The sequence below is a fragment of the Bos indicus x Bos taurus genome, chromosome 29, assembly GCF_003369695.1.
Source record: "Bos indicus x Bos taurus breed Angus x Brahman F1 hybrid chromosome 29, Bos_hybrid_MaternalHap_v2.0, whole genome shotgun sequence".
NCBI lineage: Eukaryota > Metazoa > Chordata > Mammalia > Artiodactyla > Bovidae > Bos > Bos indicus x Bos taurus.
The window spans coordinates 16,665,503-16,681,485 of record NC_040104.1 but is presented as its reverse complement, the minus strand read 5'-3'; the positions used below and the strand labels follow the sequence as shown (position 1 = coordinate 16,681,485).

Sequence of the window (15,983 nt, the reverse complement as noted above, 5' to 3'; positions counted from 1 at the left end):
TTTGGTTGCTCAGTTGTGTCTGACTCTTTGCAACCTCATAGACTGCAGTCCAACAGTCTCCTCTGTCCACTGGATTTCCAAGGCAAGAATACTGGAGTGGGTTGCCGTTTCCTTCTCTAGGGGATCTTCCCAACCCAGGGATCAAACCCACATCTCCTGCAGTACAGGTGGATTCTTTACCGGTGAGCCACCTGAGAAGCCCTAATACCTATTATTACATATTATGTATTAATAATGATGCATGATTGAAAACAGAAAAACTTTTCCTTTCTCCCACTTTACTGTCTATGTTTCCTGTCTTGCTGGCAACCCTCACCCTTCATGCTGTCCTTATATTTCCTCCTTTGTGGGAAGTGACAGAGGACAGTGTGGGCCTGCAGAGGGTATAGGGGGCAGTGCCTGGGGCTTGGTGAAACATTGGGGTCAACTTCCAGGATCCCACTCCAGGAGGCTCCCTCCTAGTGGGGGGCACTGTCCACACACTGTGGGAAAAGGGGATGTCCCCCAAATATCTGTAGAGTTTTGCCAATATCTCCTAACCCAGCACCTTTTAAATTATCAGACAAACACATCTGGAAATTGTAGCTCTAAATTGGGGGCTGTACTAAGTGAACCATCCTTGGACATCACAGATCCAATGTCCTAAATCATCCTCCATTGATCAGCTATGCCCCCCACCCTCCCGCCTCAGCTGTGTCCACCTTACAGTAAGTGAGATGCTTGGGTCTCGAGAAAGAGCGCTTCAGACAGCCTAACCCGTCCAAATAAGCGGATGTTATTCTGAGAATATTTTGGAAGGCGCACTGAAGTTGTTGCTTTATAAAAATGAGAAAAAAGTATTGACATTTCTAAGCCAGGAATGATTTTTTAACAAGCTGGAAAATACTGAAAAAACAAGGAGTAGGGTTTTCTCAAGAGAGTGCAATGTAGTTAGAAAGCACACTATTCTTTCCCACTGTGTGTTTTGGTAAAATATGTGCAATGAAGTTTCAGACCAATTCCTAATGCAGAAATAATCCAAAACGTGGCAGATTTATAAGCCAGGGACATTTTATTTATTTGCTAACGTGGATTCCCTTATGATGGCAAATGTTCTCCATGTTACTTATGGCTTCTCCTTGAAAAAGACTTACCTCTATGGTCTCAGCAGCATAAAACTCCAGGCTGCAGGGTTTTCTGGATCAAGCATCGGCTATAACTCTCTTCCACCACTGACCCAGGTGGTTCGGAATCTCCTAGGACTCTACCTGTTTGCTAATTCATAATTAAACTGGCAGTTGGAATAAATCAGCATAGATATAAGCTTGGAGCTCCTCTCTCTGCTGACCGTTCTTTTTTTTTGTTGTTGTTCTCTGTTTTTATTTTTATTTTTTTTATCTTTTTATTAAGAACAATTTAAAATCCATATATCAAAATGAATCTGCCACAGGTATACATGTGTTCCCCATCCTGAACCCTCCTCCCTCCTCCCTCCCCATACCATCCCTCTGGGTCGTCCCAGTGCACCAGCCCCAAGCATCCAGTATCGTGCATCGAACCTGGACTGGCGACTCGTTTCATATATGATATTATACATATTTCAATGCCATTCTCCCAAATCATCCCACCCTCTCCCTCTCCCACAGAGTCCAAAACACTGTTCTATACAAAGCGTCTCTTTTGCTGTCTCGTATACAGGGTTATTGTTACCGTCTTTCTAAATTCCATATATATGCATTAGTATACTGTATTGGTGTTTTTCTTTCTGGCTTACTTCACTCTGTATAATAGGCTCCAGTTTCATCCACCTCATTAGAACTAATTCAAATGTATTCTTTTTAATGGCTGAGTAATACTCCATTGAGAAGAAAGCTTTCAGTATCAGAAATCCTCCATTAGAAGCTTTGCCCCACCCCTCTTAGTTTTCAGATTTGTTCAATAGGTTTTTGGATCTTTCTTTCAAAGAGGAGTTAAGCAGGTACCCACATCAGCCTTGTGCCAGACACTGTGGAATAGAGGTGGATGTCATTCCATCCTTATCTTTCAGCACCTCACTCTCTAGGTAAAGAGACAGGCATAGACATGGGTAGGGTGGGGGTGAAAAAGGAAGGAGCTGGATGAACTGGAAGATGAAGATTGACATAAATATACTACCATGTGTAAAACAGAGTGCTAGTGGGGAGCTGCTGTACAGCACAGGGAGTTCAGCTCATCGCTCTGTGATGACCTAGAGGGGTGGGATGGGGGAGGGGTGGAAGGGAGACTCAAGAGGGAGGGGAAATATACACAGAGCCGATTCACATTGTTGTAGAGCAGAAACTAACACGACATTATAAAGCAATCGCACTCCCATTAAAAATGTGTTTACATATATTTAAAAAAATAAAGTGAGAATAAAAGAGAGTGAAGCAGGTATAAAATAATCAACTGTAAGGACAACACATCCAGTTCCTTTGCTAGGGGAGGTGGGGGGTTCTCTTTTCAGGATTTGGGAAGAGGTGAGGGAAAACTGCAAAGGGGAAGTGACCTTTGATGTCCCTTGAAAGATGAGCTGTGTGTTTTCAGATAGGAAGAGAAGAGGAAAAGCGAAGGGGCGATCAGAGAGGGAAGTGTGATGAGATTGCTGCACGCAGGTAGACAGGAACTCTTAAAAGCACTTTGTATTTTCCCTTTGGTTCTACTTTTCCATCCACCGTCAGTAATGCCTGTCTCTTCAGTTACTGCTTGCTCAGAACGCCACCCTCACACACACACACCTGCCTCCTGCTATGGCCAGACCTTACATAGAACTGCTTCCAGGAATGCCCTGTACATGTTGTGTTAATGGTCACATTCCTTGCTGAATCAAGCATAATAAACTGAAATTGTGATTGAGAATAATATCCATGCTATTTGAATGCATGTGAGGCTGATGCCTCCTTTTCTGCAAAGAATCCTTCTCATACATGTCTTTTCTCCTCTGTCTCTTTCCAGTCCCTCCCCAGATCATGAACATCTCCTCAGATGTCACCGTGAATGAGGGGAGCAGCGTGACCCTGCTGTGTCTTGCTATCGGCAGACCAGAGCCAACGGTGACGTGGAGACACCTGTCAGTCAAGGGTAAGGCATTTCCCTGGAGGAAGTTTTCAGAGTTGGTATAGTGAAGTCTCGCTTCTAATGCACAACAGAACTTGAGGAGTCAGAAAACAATGCTGTATTTGTAGCTCAGTGATGGACTAGCAAAGAGAGCACATGCCTCTGTCACTGGAATTCTGAAGGATTTACAGAGAACATTTACTGAATCATTTCCCCAGGCCCTTTCATGACCTTCCTTAGAAGCTTTTTGTTTTCCCAACTATGAAGGGCAGAGGTACCATAAGAGTAACTTACAACAAAGACACTAATATCTCAAGGTGGAGATGCACTCGTCAAAGGGTGCTCGGTCCTTTCTTGAAGTAGAGTGCTAGAAAGTGCACTGAAAATATTGGTGTTTTTGTACATCTAGGAGAGAAAGGATCTCCTTCTCAGTGTTTTCAGAACATTTATCCAGAGTGGTAAAAAGTGATAGAGAGGGTTAAGTACTCTCGCGCCTGCTGTGCTGGGAACTCGGTGATTGGTATTAAGACTTTAGCCGTGGTCATCTCCAACTTAATAGGGAGGGACCCCGAAGAACAGCAGATCTTATCCTTTTGGAAATAAAACTTACTCCGAGTTGAACTTGAAGAGATGGGCAAAGAGCCACTTGGTGTATTTACCCTGTTAACGGAAACTATGATAAATTCTATAAATTATATAAGAAACAAGTGCTCTCTCAGGCATTAGAAAATCTAAAAGTGAAACCCAGTGAAAAGGAAAATGTGTGGAGTGTGCCTGTGTGTGATATAAAAATAATATAAATCTAGAGGAAAACCTAAGAATAAATCTTAGGAATGTTGAACTAGACAAGGACTTGCTAGGTCACTAAAAGCTCTAAGCGTAAGAGAAGAATGATAAATGTGTTTTGTATTATTTTTCTGTGGTTCCCATAACGAAGTACTGCGGTGCTCGTGGCTTAAACAACAGAAATGTATTTCCTTGTAGTTCTGGAGGCGGGATGCCTGTGATCAGGGTGTAGGCAGGGTTGTCCCTTTTGAGACCTGGGAGGGGACGTCTGTCTGTGCCTCTCCTCAAGCTTCTCGTCCTTTTCCAGCATCTTTGGTGTTTCCGGCTTGTAGGTGCATCACCCCCTCCCTGCTGTCATTGTCACATCTTCCCGTGTGCACCTTCCCGTGTCAGATTTTCCCTTGCTATAGGAACATCAAACATACTGGATTGGGGATGTTCTTTTATGACCTCATGTAATCTTAATTGGGCTTTCCTGATGGATCAGAAGTAAATAATCCACCTGCAATGCACAAGACGTGGGTTTGATCCTTGAGTTGGGAAGATCCCCTGGAGGAGGGAATGACAACCCACTCCAGGATTCTTGCCTGGAGAATCCCACAGAAGGAAAAGTCTGTGGAGTTGCAAAGAGTTGGGCATGATTGAGTGACTGAACAATCAGTTCAGTTCAGTCGCTCAGTTGTGTCCGACTCTTTACTGAAAAATAAATTATCTTAATTACCTCTGTAAATTCCCTATTTCCAAATAAGGTCACTTTCTGAAGCATTGGGACTAGGTATTATTTATTTATTTTTTGGTGGGGGTGGGGATGAAATTCAGCTCATAACTGGGTTCATCAAAATTAAAAACACCATTGAGTAAACAAAATGACAAGTCAAAGACTAGGTGAAAACCTTTGCCATACATACACCTGACAAAGATTTTACATCTACACTATGTGAAGAATTCTTATAACGCTAACAGCCTACCTTGAAGTGAACAAAACATTAAAACAGACAATTCACAAAAGAAGATACATGAATGGAATAAGCAACATGCTAAACGTATCTGTCTTAGAAATGAAAATTAAGCTGTAATAGAACTCCACTACACAAATACTAGAATGAGAGAAATTGAAAAGACAGACCGTATCAAGTGTTGGTGGCGTTGTGGAGCAACTGAACTCTCATACATTGACTCTGGGACTGTGAAATGGCATTGCTACCTAACTCAGGTTTGGTTGCTCACCTCCAAAAGCCAGTAATTTGAGAGGCAAGCATCAGTAGAAAGGAAAGATGCTTTAATCAGAAAAGCCAGCCATCTGGGGAAATGGTGGGCTCGTGTCCAGAGACCAACTCTGAGGGTTCTGTGGGCTAGGAGAGTTTTTAAGGGAGGAAGGGGGAAGAATCAATGAGTCTTCAAGGTGGGAGTCTGGGTTCTACATCTCCATCGCGTATGGACTGCTCTCTTTAGTTGTCTTGCCCCTGCGTGATCTGCTTGCAGGATTGCTTGATGGCGGAAGGGAGGGATCTTAGAGGCAGAGAGTTGGTCTTCTTTTTATCTAAGAAAAGAGTCAGCAGGTTAGAGGAGGCATGGTTTACATTCAGGAGAGCACAGGTCCCGAGTTAGGTTAAACTGCCTGATGATCTCACTAATATAATTAGGTTCTTTTAAGGTCACAGGAAACAGAAATGGCCAAACAGGAAAGAGACTAAAGAGCTGCATTCTCCATAGTATCAACGCTATGGAAAACTGTTTGCACCTTGCTATAAAGTTAAACATACACTTAGCATATGACCCAGCAATTCCACTTCTAGGAATTCACCAGAGATAAATGAAAACCTATGTCCACAGATATGCACTGTACATAAATGTTCATAGCAGCTTTATTTGTAATAGCCTCAAACTAGAAGTAAGCCAGAACCCTCAACAGGTAAAATAGCTAAATCATAGTAAATTTAAGCAGCAGATGGCTTCTCAGCAATTAAAAGGAACAAATCATTGATACTTGTAAGAAAATGGATGAGTCTCAAAAGCATTATGCTAAAGAAAAAAAGCAAAAAATTAGACACTGATGTCATTCATATGAAATTCTACAACAGGCAAAAATTAATCTAGAGTGACTGAAATCAAGTCAATTATGATGTAGGGTAGGGATTTTTAATAATTATCTACAAAGGGGTACAAGGGGCATTTTTGGGGGTGATGAAAATCTTGAGCAGGGTGGTTATTATGTTGCTGCTTAAATTAGCAAAAACTAATCAATGCTATGCTAAAAATAAGTGCATTTCATTGTATGTGAATTAAATCCCAATAAAACTTAAAAACTAAACACATAAAGATATAGGAAATGACCCGAAAGTGCCCTCCTAGTTTGGAACATTAACTATGTGAGAAGCACTTACAAATGGACACTGGATTTTTTACCAGGATCATTGTTCAAAATTTCACCATCTAATGTTCTCCATATGCATTGAGAACACATATTTCAGCACCTGCCTTGTTATAGAGAAAGATAATGATAATAAATCCCCAGACACCTTTTGGGTAAAGACCTCAGATATTGAAATCCAAAATGTCAATATTGTAAAGTAATATTAACAAGAATATTAAAAGAATCATAAGGGGTATCAGGAAGCTCAACTTTAATATAAATACAGCGGTAGCTTGTGTTCCCAAAGATACAAGCCCTGTGGAAATTTTGCTGTAAGTCAGGGAGAATTTTGATTTATGTTATATAAAAAAATATGTCTAACCATCAGACCGGCTTCTACGTTTTTGGTAAAATCACATGTCTTTATAAATGCTTGAAATCCAAGAATGCATTTATTTGGTTCTAAACACACAGTTCTCTCAGCCTAGGAATCTCTTGAAAGGCACTTTGATTTTATGGAAATGTTTTAAAGCAATTCTTCATAATGGCTGTGCGGTAAAGTTTGTTTCCCGCTTAAAATATGGAAGATTCATCCACATTCTTAATCTTTTATATAACACAGTATTTGGAATTCAGCCTCAAAAACAAAAGAATATTAAATTTACATTTTCTCTCTCGCCTTTAAGTCTCCCAGCCCATGTTCAACTTTCAAATTCCCTTTTGTCTTTCCCTTGCTCTGGCCTTCACTTTGCTGTCTCTTTTTTCTTCTATTCTCTCCCCCCTCCCAATGACACTTCAACATATAAACTCAAAGCCTTGTTTCCTGAGTTTGAAAAGCACTAGAACCTGGGAGATTTGCACATTTCAAATTTGTACCTGCAGGTGACCACCAATATTTACTTTTAGAAGGACGCTCCTTCTCACTTGGAGTTAAGGCAACTTTGGGAAGTTGTTTGTAAAAGTTTAGAAGATCAGCCAATACAACTTGAACATCAAATAGCATTTTTAGAACAACTGATTGTTTAGTCCATCCAGCAAGAGTAAGAAATAGAAGTTGTAATGGCGTTTCCTTTGAAATTCCAACAAAATTGCACCAGAGAACATAGATTACTGGACAGCTATGTTCCGAAATGTTAATGCAATGTTTGAATACGATTGTTTAAATTTGGGTACCATATACAAGAATGAATAACCAAGTTCCATTTAGAAAAAGAATATTTTAATGACCAGATTATTAAAGATTAAGAATTGTGGTTATGGTTTAAGATGACAGACTAAGCACATGCCAATCTCAAGAAACTATAGAAGAAAAGGTAAAGGTGAACAAATTCATGATCACACTAGAAAATAGGAAGCATTTGTGGATATGAAACTATGAGGAATCTCTGAAATATAAAAAGTGTGTAGAGACTTCCTGGAAGTCCAGTGGTTAAGACTTTGCTTCCACTGCAGAGGGCATGGGTTCCATCCCTGGTCAGAGAGCTAAGATCCCACATACCTCATGGCCAAAAAACCAAAACGTAAAACAGAAGCAATATTGTAAAAATCCAATAATGACTTTAAAAAATGTTCCACATCAAAAAAAAAATCTTAAAAAAAAATTACGTAGACACAATGCACGAAAATTTCAGCTCAAAACACAGGAATATGATGTATGCCTGAAATGATAGCTGAAAAAGGCAGAGTTTTAGGTCATACTGCTGGTAAATGTTAAAACTTGACTAGGGCTGAGGGCGGGCAGGAAAGGGAGGCCTGGTGGCATTTGCCAGTTTCCATGGTGTCAATGTTCCCATCATTGCCACTTTCCTTGGAGCCCCTTTAAACTAACTTGATTGTTAGGTATTTTTTAGGTGTTTATTCCCTAATTTCAGGTTTTCATAGTTTAGATTTTTACTTTGGGTACTTATTGGATTTATTTTAGGCATTTATTGGATTTACTAGAAAATGTGACACTTGTTTAATAGACTTCACACACACAGAAATATGTTCTGAGTGACCTGCAGCTTAGGAACTAGGATCATGCTGCAATCCCAGACCAGGGAAAAATGGGCAGGTCCCAGAACAGGCCCCCAAGGTGGACAGGCAAGGGGCCAGTGTGTTTGGGATACATGGCGGGACAGGCTGTGGGGCTGGAAGGAGCGTCTTCTCTCAGGGTGCCATGTAACCCCCTGCAGGGCCTCCATACCTGGTGCATTTCCAGTGCATGCTTGGAAAGGCCAGATGTTTGGGAGGGATAAAGTCTTCTTTTCTGTGTCCTCTCCATGGAGGTTTTAAGATGACAGCTATTCACCTGTGAGTGAGCTGCTGCTACAGTCGACTCATATTCAGTAATACCTCAGGGAGCAAGAGAATGAGCAATTCCACAGAAGTGAGTTTTCCAGGTAACTGAAACTGACTCCTTTATGCCTTAACGTGAGTGGTCGTTGATGGAAGCAGTTTAAAAATGTATTACGGGCTTTTCTGTTTTCTTGAGTAGAATGGGTGTCGTTTGGCCTCCTTTTAAAAACTGTAATAACATCATACATATCAATTGTTTGTGCCTCAGTGTTTGAGGTCTGGATAACGACTAACATAACCCTAAAATACTATTTAAATTGCTGTTTCAGTTTTTGGTAGTTCTTCTATCTCTCCTTCCTTCTCTCGTATCAGAATTGTCAATGCTTCCTAAAGCCATGTGTGCCTTTTAGCATCTGCATTTTTTTCTATCTACTTCTCTTTCTCTCTCTTTTTCATAAACTGTAATAAGGAGGAGGAATTGTTCTTAACCTTCTTTACATGTTGAGCGTTTTGGTCCAGAAATGCCAAATCTTTTAAGAGATGGCACAACTTTGAGTCCTTGGCTTGATTATACAACTTGAAGCTTCATGGCATGTCAATTTTGCTGTATTTAAAGGAGAGCTATTCTGTATATAACAGCTCAGAATTGCAAATATGACATGTGAATGATTTGGTAACTTTAAGGAATGTCTGTGTTGATTTGAAGACTGTGTGCCATAAATCTGAAGTTTGAACTTCTGTATGTATTCCTGGTGGCTCAATGGTAAAGAATCCACCTGCAATACAGGAGACTCAGGTCCGATCCATGGGTCAGGAAGATCCCCTGGAGAAGGGGATGCAACCCACTCCAGTATTCTTGCCTGGAGAATCCCATGGACAGAGGAGCCTGACAGCCTATAGACCATGGGGTTGCAAAGAGTCTGACATGACTTAGCGACTAACACTTTCACTTTCCTTTCAATTTGGTATGCTAGAAAAAGTACTGAATTAATGTAGCAATCTTTTTTTACAAAGTATTGTAATCTCAGTTAAGAATTTAACTGAAGATATAAAACTCAAGTGATTTCTATATAATAAATTGAACTGTAAAGATAACTTGTGTGTGATTCTGAATTCACAGATAAAGTATTTTTAATTCCTCCTTGAAAAAAAGAAGTCCACATAACCAAGTTGATGAGTCCTGACTAAGAAGGACGTGGTGGGGGACGGCATTCTCTGAGGAAAGACTTTGAGCTTTCAAGAATAAGTAATAGCTTTGTCTCTGCAACATAACATAATCTTTATTTTTTATTTTTTTAAATTTTATTGGAGGTATAGTGGCTTTACAATGTTGTTAGACAACTACATTTTATATTGAACCAAGAACAAAAGATTTTAAAAATCAAGCGAAAACATAAAAGCTAAAAACGTTAAAAGTAAAAAAAAAATCAAATTTATTGTAAAAGGGATAAATAATAAAGAATAAAGACCATTTAATCTAAAATGAAAGCAAGTAAAACAAGATAAGGAATAAGTGTTAAGTACACATATCCTGGGGCTTTCCAGGTGGCACTAGTGGTAAAGAACATGCCTGCCAATGCAGAAGAGATTCGGGTTAGACTTCTGGGTCTAGAAGATCCCCTGGAGGAGGACATGGCAACCTACTCCAGTATTCTTGCCTGGAAAATCCCATGGACAGAGGACCGTGGAGGGCTACAGTCCATGGGGTCGCAGAGTCAGACATGACTGAAGCGACTTAGCAAGCACGCACATATCCTGAGGGGGGCGGGGTGCAGCTTTGTTCTGGATATGACAGTGCTAGATAAGTGAATTCCATCTAAGAGGGATAATTCCAGCAAAATCCTCATCCTTGGTCCTGACCTGGCTGAGCAGGTCAGTCTCCCTCCTGTTCTCTCTGCCAGGTGTTGAGGTTAGCAGATATACTCGTCCCAGAATGTTTCCACTCCAACTCTTATTTTTCATCCTGGATGTCCTTGAGAAGGACATCTTAAAAGAAATTACCAAGTCCCTCACATTCCAAATAAAGGAAGTTCCAACTCATACTCATGTATAGGTGTCAGCTCCTCATGGCTGGCAGGGTTAGCTTCTGGATTGTAGTTATTCAGTCAGTCATGTCTGACTCTTTGCGACTCCATGGACTGCAACATGCCAGGCTTTCCTGTCCTTCCCTACCTCCCGGAGTTTGCTCAAACTCCTGTCCATTGAGTTGATGATGCCATCCAACCATCTTATCCTCTGTTGCCCCCTTCTCATCCTGCCCTCAATCTTTCCCAACATCGGGGTCTTTTCCAGTGAGTCAGCTCTTGGCATCAGGTGGCCAAAGTATTGGAGCTTAAGCTTCTAGGTAGACCTAGGCTTCAGATTCTTGTAACTTGGGATTGAAATCTGGCCCAAGCAGTTAACTGCCTGAGTGACTTTAGAAAAACCACATCATCTCCAGGATTCCCAGTCTCCTAGACTGCAGAATGGGGCTATTTATGCCAACTTCCTCAGATGATTACCAGGACCAAAAGACAGAATGAATGGAAGGCTTATAATTGCACTGGGCACACATACATGAGTTGCCAACAGTGTTCTAAATTGCCTTTGTGCCATGTTTTAATTTAAATTTCTTCTTAGAATCCTTGTAGCTTACAGCCATCCTGAGAGCTGGTTATGTTAACATCATGCTTACTGTATGTCAAGCCCTGTTATACACTTTACATGTTTTAGCTAATTTACTGCCCCAGTAGCCCTGAAAGGAAAGTGCTAATATTTATAATTGTGCCTTTCTTATTATGCATTATTATGCCTACCTCTGTCTTTGTCTCTTACTCTTTAACATCATGAGTCATTCATTAGTCATTCAGTGCCTCTCTGATCCACCTGAAAATTCAGAATGACACAGCAGTTTTATTTGTAATAGGCAAACTGGGAAATAGTCCAAATGTCCTTCAAGGACTTCCTGGTGGCTCAGACAGTAAAGTGTCTGCCTACAATGTGGGAGATCCAGGTTCGATTCCTGGGTCAGGAAGATCCTCTGGAGAAGGACATGGCAACCCACTCCAGTTTCTTGCCGGGAAAATCCCATGGACAGAGGAGCATGGTAGGCTACAGTCCATGGGGTAGCAAAGAGTCGGACATGACTGATCGACTTCACTTCACTTGTCCTTCAAGGGGTGTCTGGCTACACCCACACCTTAAAATGTATTTCAGCAATAAAAAGTAAATGAACTATTATGTCAGTTGACATCATAGGTGGACCTGAGGGCATTATAGGAATGCACAGAGTCATTGTCAAAGGGTAGGATGCTGTATGATTCCACTTTTAAAACATTCCCTAAATGGAAAAAGTGTCAAGATGCATAACCTGTCAGTGGTGGCCAGCGGCTGGTGCAGGGGAGGGAAGGAAGTAGTTCAAAGCACTTGCTTTGCCGTCAAGAGACAGCTCCGTGCTTCGATTATTGGGGTAGTTAGATGAATCGATATGCATGATGAAATGTTAGAATTAGACACAAAGGTATAAAATATAGGTACAACCAAAAAAAACACAAATATCTCAGCCCCATCACGTGGTTAACTGTACCGTGCCCAATCAATCACCTGCCTTAATGACATGCTTTAGTTAGAAAAGATACCACCACTGGGGGAGCTGGCGATGAGTACACAGACCTCTCTCTACTATCTTTTCAACCTTTTGTATGTGTGTGTGCTTAGTAGCTCAGTCATGTCCGACTCTTTGAGAACCCACGGACTATAGCCCGCCAGGCTGCTCGACCCTTGCAATTTTTCAGACAAGAATGCTGGAGTGGGTTGCCATTAAATCAATAATTACTTCAAATTAAAAAATGCAAACTAGGAATCATAAGTAAGATGAACCTCTAGGTTTCCACTAACAACATGCTTACGTAAGAAAGTACTGTTTATAAAATATTTCCATAGGCATCATTTCAAGAGGGTTTATAGCAAGCCTCTAAAATAGGTCAGAGAAGAAATATTTCCCAGGCAAAGAAACAGGCTTGAAAAAGTTAATGGCAAATGACTCACAGGTGACTACAGTGGGAGATCTGTGAAAAGAACATTGTCCTTGTTTTCCAAGTTCATCTTTGTCTGCTGTACAAAGATTGAACGGGTATGATATAAAGTGATGTATTTTATCAAATTCCGCTTGTTATCTGGGGCACCCCTGCTCTTACATTCTCCTCTCTAATTCCACACCTACCTTCTTGCATCTGGACAGTTTCTAGCCACCACTCAATGTTGTGCTGAGAAAAACACAGCCTCCAAGTGGAAACCACTTCCCTGCCACTGTCTGCAGTAGGTCTCCATCGCTTCTCTGCTTCAATTAAGAAAAACCTGCAGAGACCCACCAACCTCATTTCTCTTCTGAGTCACCCCAGGTACCAGTGCCAGCCACAGATGGGATTGCCATCAGCTGACCCACTGCCTCACCCAGTCCTGCGCCCACTTCTCTGTCTCTCTGCGAGGCAGCCAGGATTCTTGTTTCTAATCTGAAGTTGTGTGAAGAGCCTAATTAATCCCCGGAGTGTGAGAAAGAGGTGTCTGAGTTGAGAAATCAAGGTTACCCCTATCTTGCTCAGTGGAACAGTTATGGGCAAACAAGCTGTTCCTCTCATATTTTTGCAAAGCAAATTCATGTTCACTAACTTTGGTTCTTGTTGTAAATGAGAAGTGTGTGAAGGTCTAGCCATGTGCTTTTCGCCATATGGGCTCCCATATGTTTTCCTCCTTTGCTTGCGTACATTTTCGCTTTGGCACGCACATATGCCTGTTTTTTTGCAACTTAACAATATTAAAACTAATCCCATTTATGCTCCTTTTGGGTGAGTTGATTGAGTCATAAATCCCTGTGAATTTCTTCTTTGGGAGACTAAAGTTCTTTTGTGTGAGCAGGGGAGGGCAGAGCATCCTGTCGGAGGGATGCGGGCAACCAGCATCAGCGTGGAGCTGATGTAGCTGATGGCCCTGACCCTGGCTCCAAAGTGATGAGTTGAAGCCTGGGGAACTAGGAATGTGGGCTCAATGCCTTGGGAGTATCCTTGTCTCTTCCTCCCTGAGGAGAAGCCCTCATTAGGAAATAGAAAACAATCCTCAGAGTTTTCTTTCTAAGGACCCAGGTGAAATAACTTACCTTAGTAGAAGCCATCATGAGATCTTGAGCTGTGATTCTTCATGTGTGACTATACTTAATGCTTCTCACCCTCTACACCAAGTTGATCAACAGTATAGATCAGAAATAAGGCTGCCCTGGAGTAACCTTACCTTATTCCTCGGACTTTTTAGATTATAAAAATAAGAATGGATATTAACATGTATTATACTGAGTGAGAAAAAAAAAGCATAGATATCACTTTGCCAACAAAGATCTGGATAGTCAAAGCTGTGGTTTTTCCAGAAGTCAGGTACGGATGTGAGAGTTGGCTCATAAAGAAGGCTGAGCACTGAAGAACTGATGCTTTCAAAGTGTGGTGCTGGAGAAGACTCTTAAGAGTCCCCTGGACAGCAAGATCAAACCAGTCAATCCTAAAGGAAATCAGTCCTGAATATTCATTGGAAGGATTGCTACTGAAGCTGAAGCTCCAGTACTTTGGCCACCAGATACAAAGAGCTGATTCATTGGAAAAGACCCTGATGCTGGAAAAGACTGAGGCAGGAGGCAGGCGACAGAGGATGAGATAGTTGGGTGGCATCACTGACTCAATGAACATGAGTTTGAGCAAGCTCCAGGAAAGTGAAGGACGGGAAGCTTGGTGTGCTGCAGTCCATGGGGTCGCAGAGTCAGACATGACTTAGTGACCGAGTGACAGAAGTACCAGGTGAAAAGCCCCAGTAACTCAAATGCAAAATTGGAATTGGGAATGCCGCCTGATATCTGTTGTAAGATGGTGTTCTTTCTTTTGCATTAACTCATTCCTTTGTTCGGTGCATTAAGAATATTTGTTTCCCTCTACAGCAACAATGATGTGTAAAGCAGGTATAATTCTTGCCCTCGTGGCGCTTATAGTCTAGACAGAGAGATAGTCATTAGCTGGATCATCAAGAATAGGTCATTTCTGAGTGTAGCAATTGCTCTAAGGATGGGTGACAGAGTGGTGTGAGCTAGACTAGGTAAGTCTTTCCTGAGGTAGTGATGCTTGAAACAGACAGAGGAGATGAAGAGGAGACACTTCTCTGGTGGTTCAGTGGTTAGGACTCCATGCTTCCACTGCCGGGGACAGGGGTTCGATCCCTGGTCAGCAAACTAAGATCCCACAAGCCATGCCTCATGGCCAAGAAAAGGAAGATGAATGGCAGTTAAGGATGGGGATACAGTTCTGTGATAGAGCCGGGCCAACTGGAAACCTTCCAGGTGAGGGGAATAGCACATGTGAATGCTCTGAGGTGACAGGGGTGTGGCTTTTCAAGAAATGAAAAAATCTTGTCTTTTTATTTCTAAGTCATTTTTTTTATTAGAAGAAAACTCATCCTAAGTTTATTTTTCATATGGCTGGGAAAGATCAGAAATGTTTCAGTTGCATTTTACCTGCGTTAATTGCTAATGCAGAGAACATGCATTTTTCCCCTATGACAAAGTAAATTTTTTTTTCAGTTTTCCTTTTAATTGAAGTATAATTGACTTACAATATATAAATTAGGAGTTTGGGATTAACAGATAACACACTATCTGTGTGTGCATGCCTGCTCAGTCACGTCCGATTCTCTGTGAGCCCATGGACAGTAGCCAAGCAGGCTCTCCATCCGTGGGATTCTCCAGGCAAAAATCATGGAGTGGGTTGCTATTTTCTACTCCAGGGGATCTTCCCCACCCAGGAATCAAACCTGGGTCTCTTGCATTGCAAGCAGATTCTTTATTGTCTGAGCCACCAGGGAAACCCTCAGATATACACTATTATATATAAAATAGATAACCAACCTGCTGTATAGTACTCAGTATTTTGTAGTGACCTATAAAGGAAAAGAATCTGAAAAAAAACAACGGTATACTTGTATGTGAAACTGAATCACTTTGCTTACACCTTAACAGGTAGATAGCAGGAGAGACCATGGGCTGGGGTGGGGGAGTCAGGGGCTGAATCATACAGAGTCCTTTATAGAATTTGGTCTTTATTCTAAAGTCACTAGAATGTGCAAAAATGAGATGTTCTGGCATCAGGATTTAACCAGGAACATGGCATGTCTGATCTACTCATTATCTATGTAAATCTGCTGGATCACTAAACCTTTGTCTCCATTCCCCCACTATCAACCAGGAAGGAGTCAGTAGGAATAGGCTTCTTTACAGAGGAAGGGTAAAGGGAATTTGGAAGTATCTATTCCAAATACTTTTTAGATGATAATGTAAGAAGGGATATTAACATGTATCTAGCAAGCGAAAATCCCAACTAACTCAAAAGTAAAATTAGAATTGGAAAGGCATCCAGGGCTGCCTGCCGTCTGTTGTAAAGCATCCTCTATGCTGTTGTGATATCAAATTATGCCATTGAAATCAGTTGGACACTGATAAAATTGAGAC

The 15,983-nt window shown here is 41.3% G+C and overlaps 1 protein-coding gene across 9 annotated transcripts in view; it reads left to right on the top strand.

Annotated features, from left to right (window-relative positions):
- The window catches only part of LOC113885851 (opioid-binding protein/cell adhesion molecule), a 1,067,028-nt gene that overhangs the window by 945,434 nt on the left and 105,611 nt on the right, over positions 1-15,983 (top strand). For all 9 annotated transcript variants that reach the window (XM_027531591.1, XM_027531590.1, XM_027531597.1 and 6 more), the window contains one exon: positions 2,953-3,078. In XM_027531591.1, the coding sequence (XP_027387392.1) occupies positions 2,953-3,078 (126 nt within the window). The remainder of the gene's footprint in view (positions 1-2,952; positions 3,079-15,983) is intronic.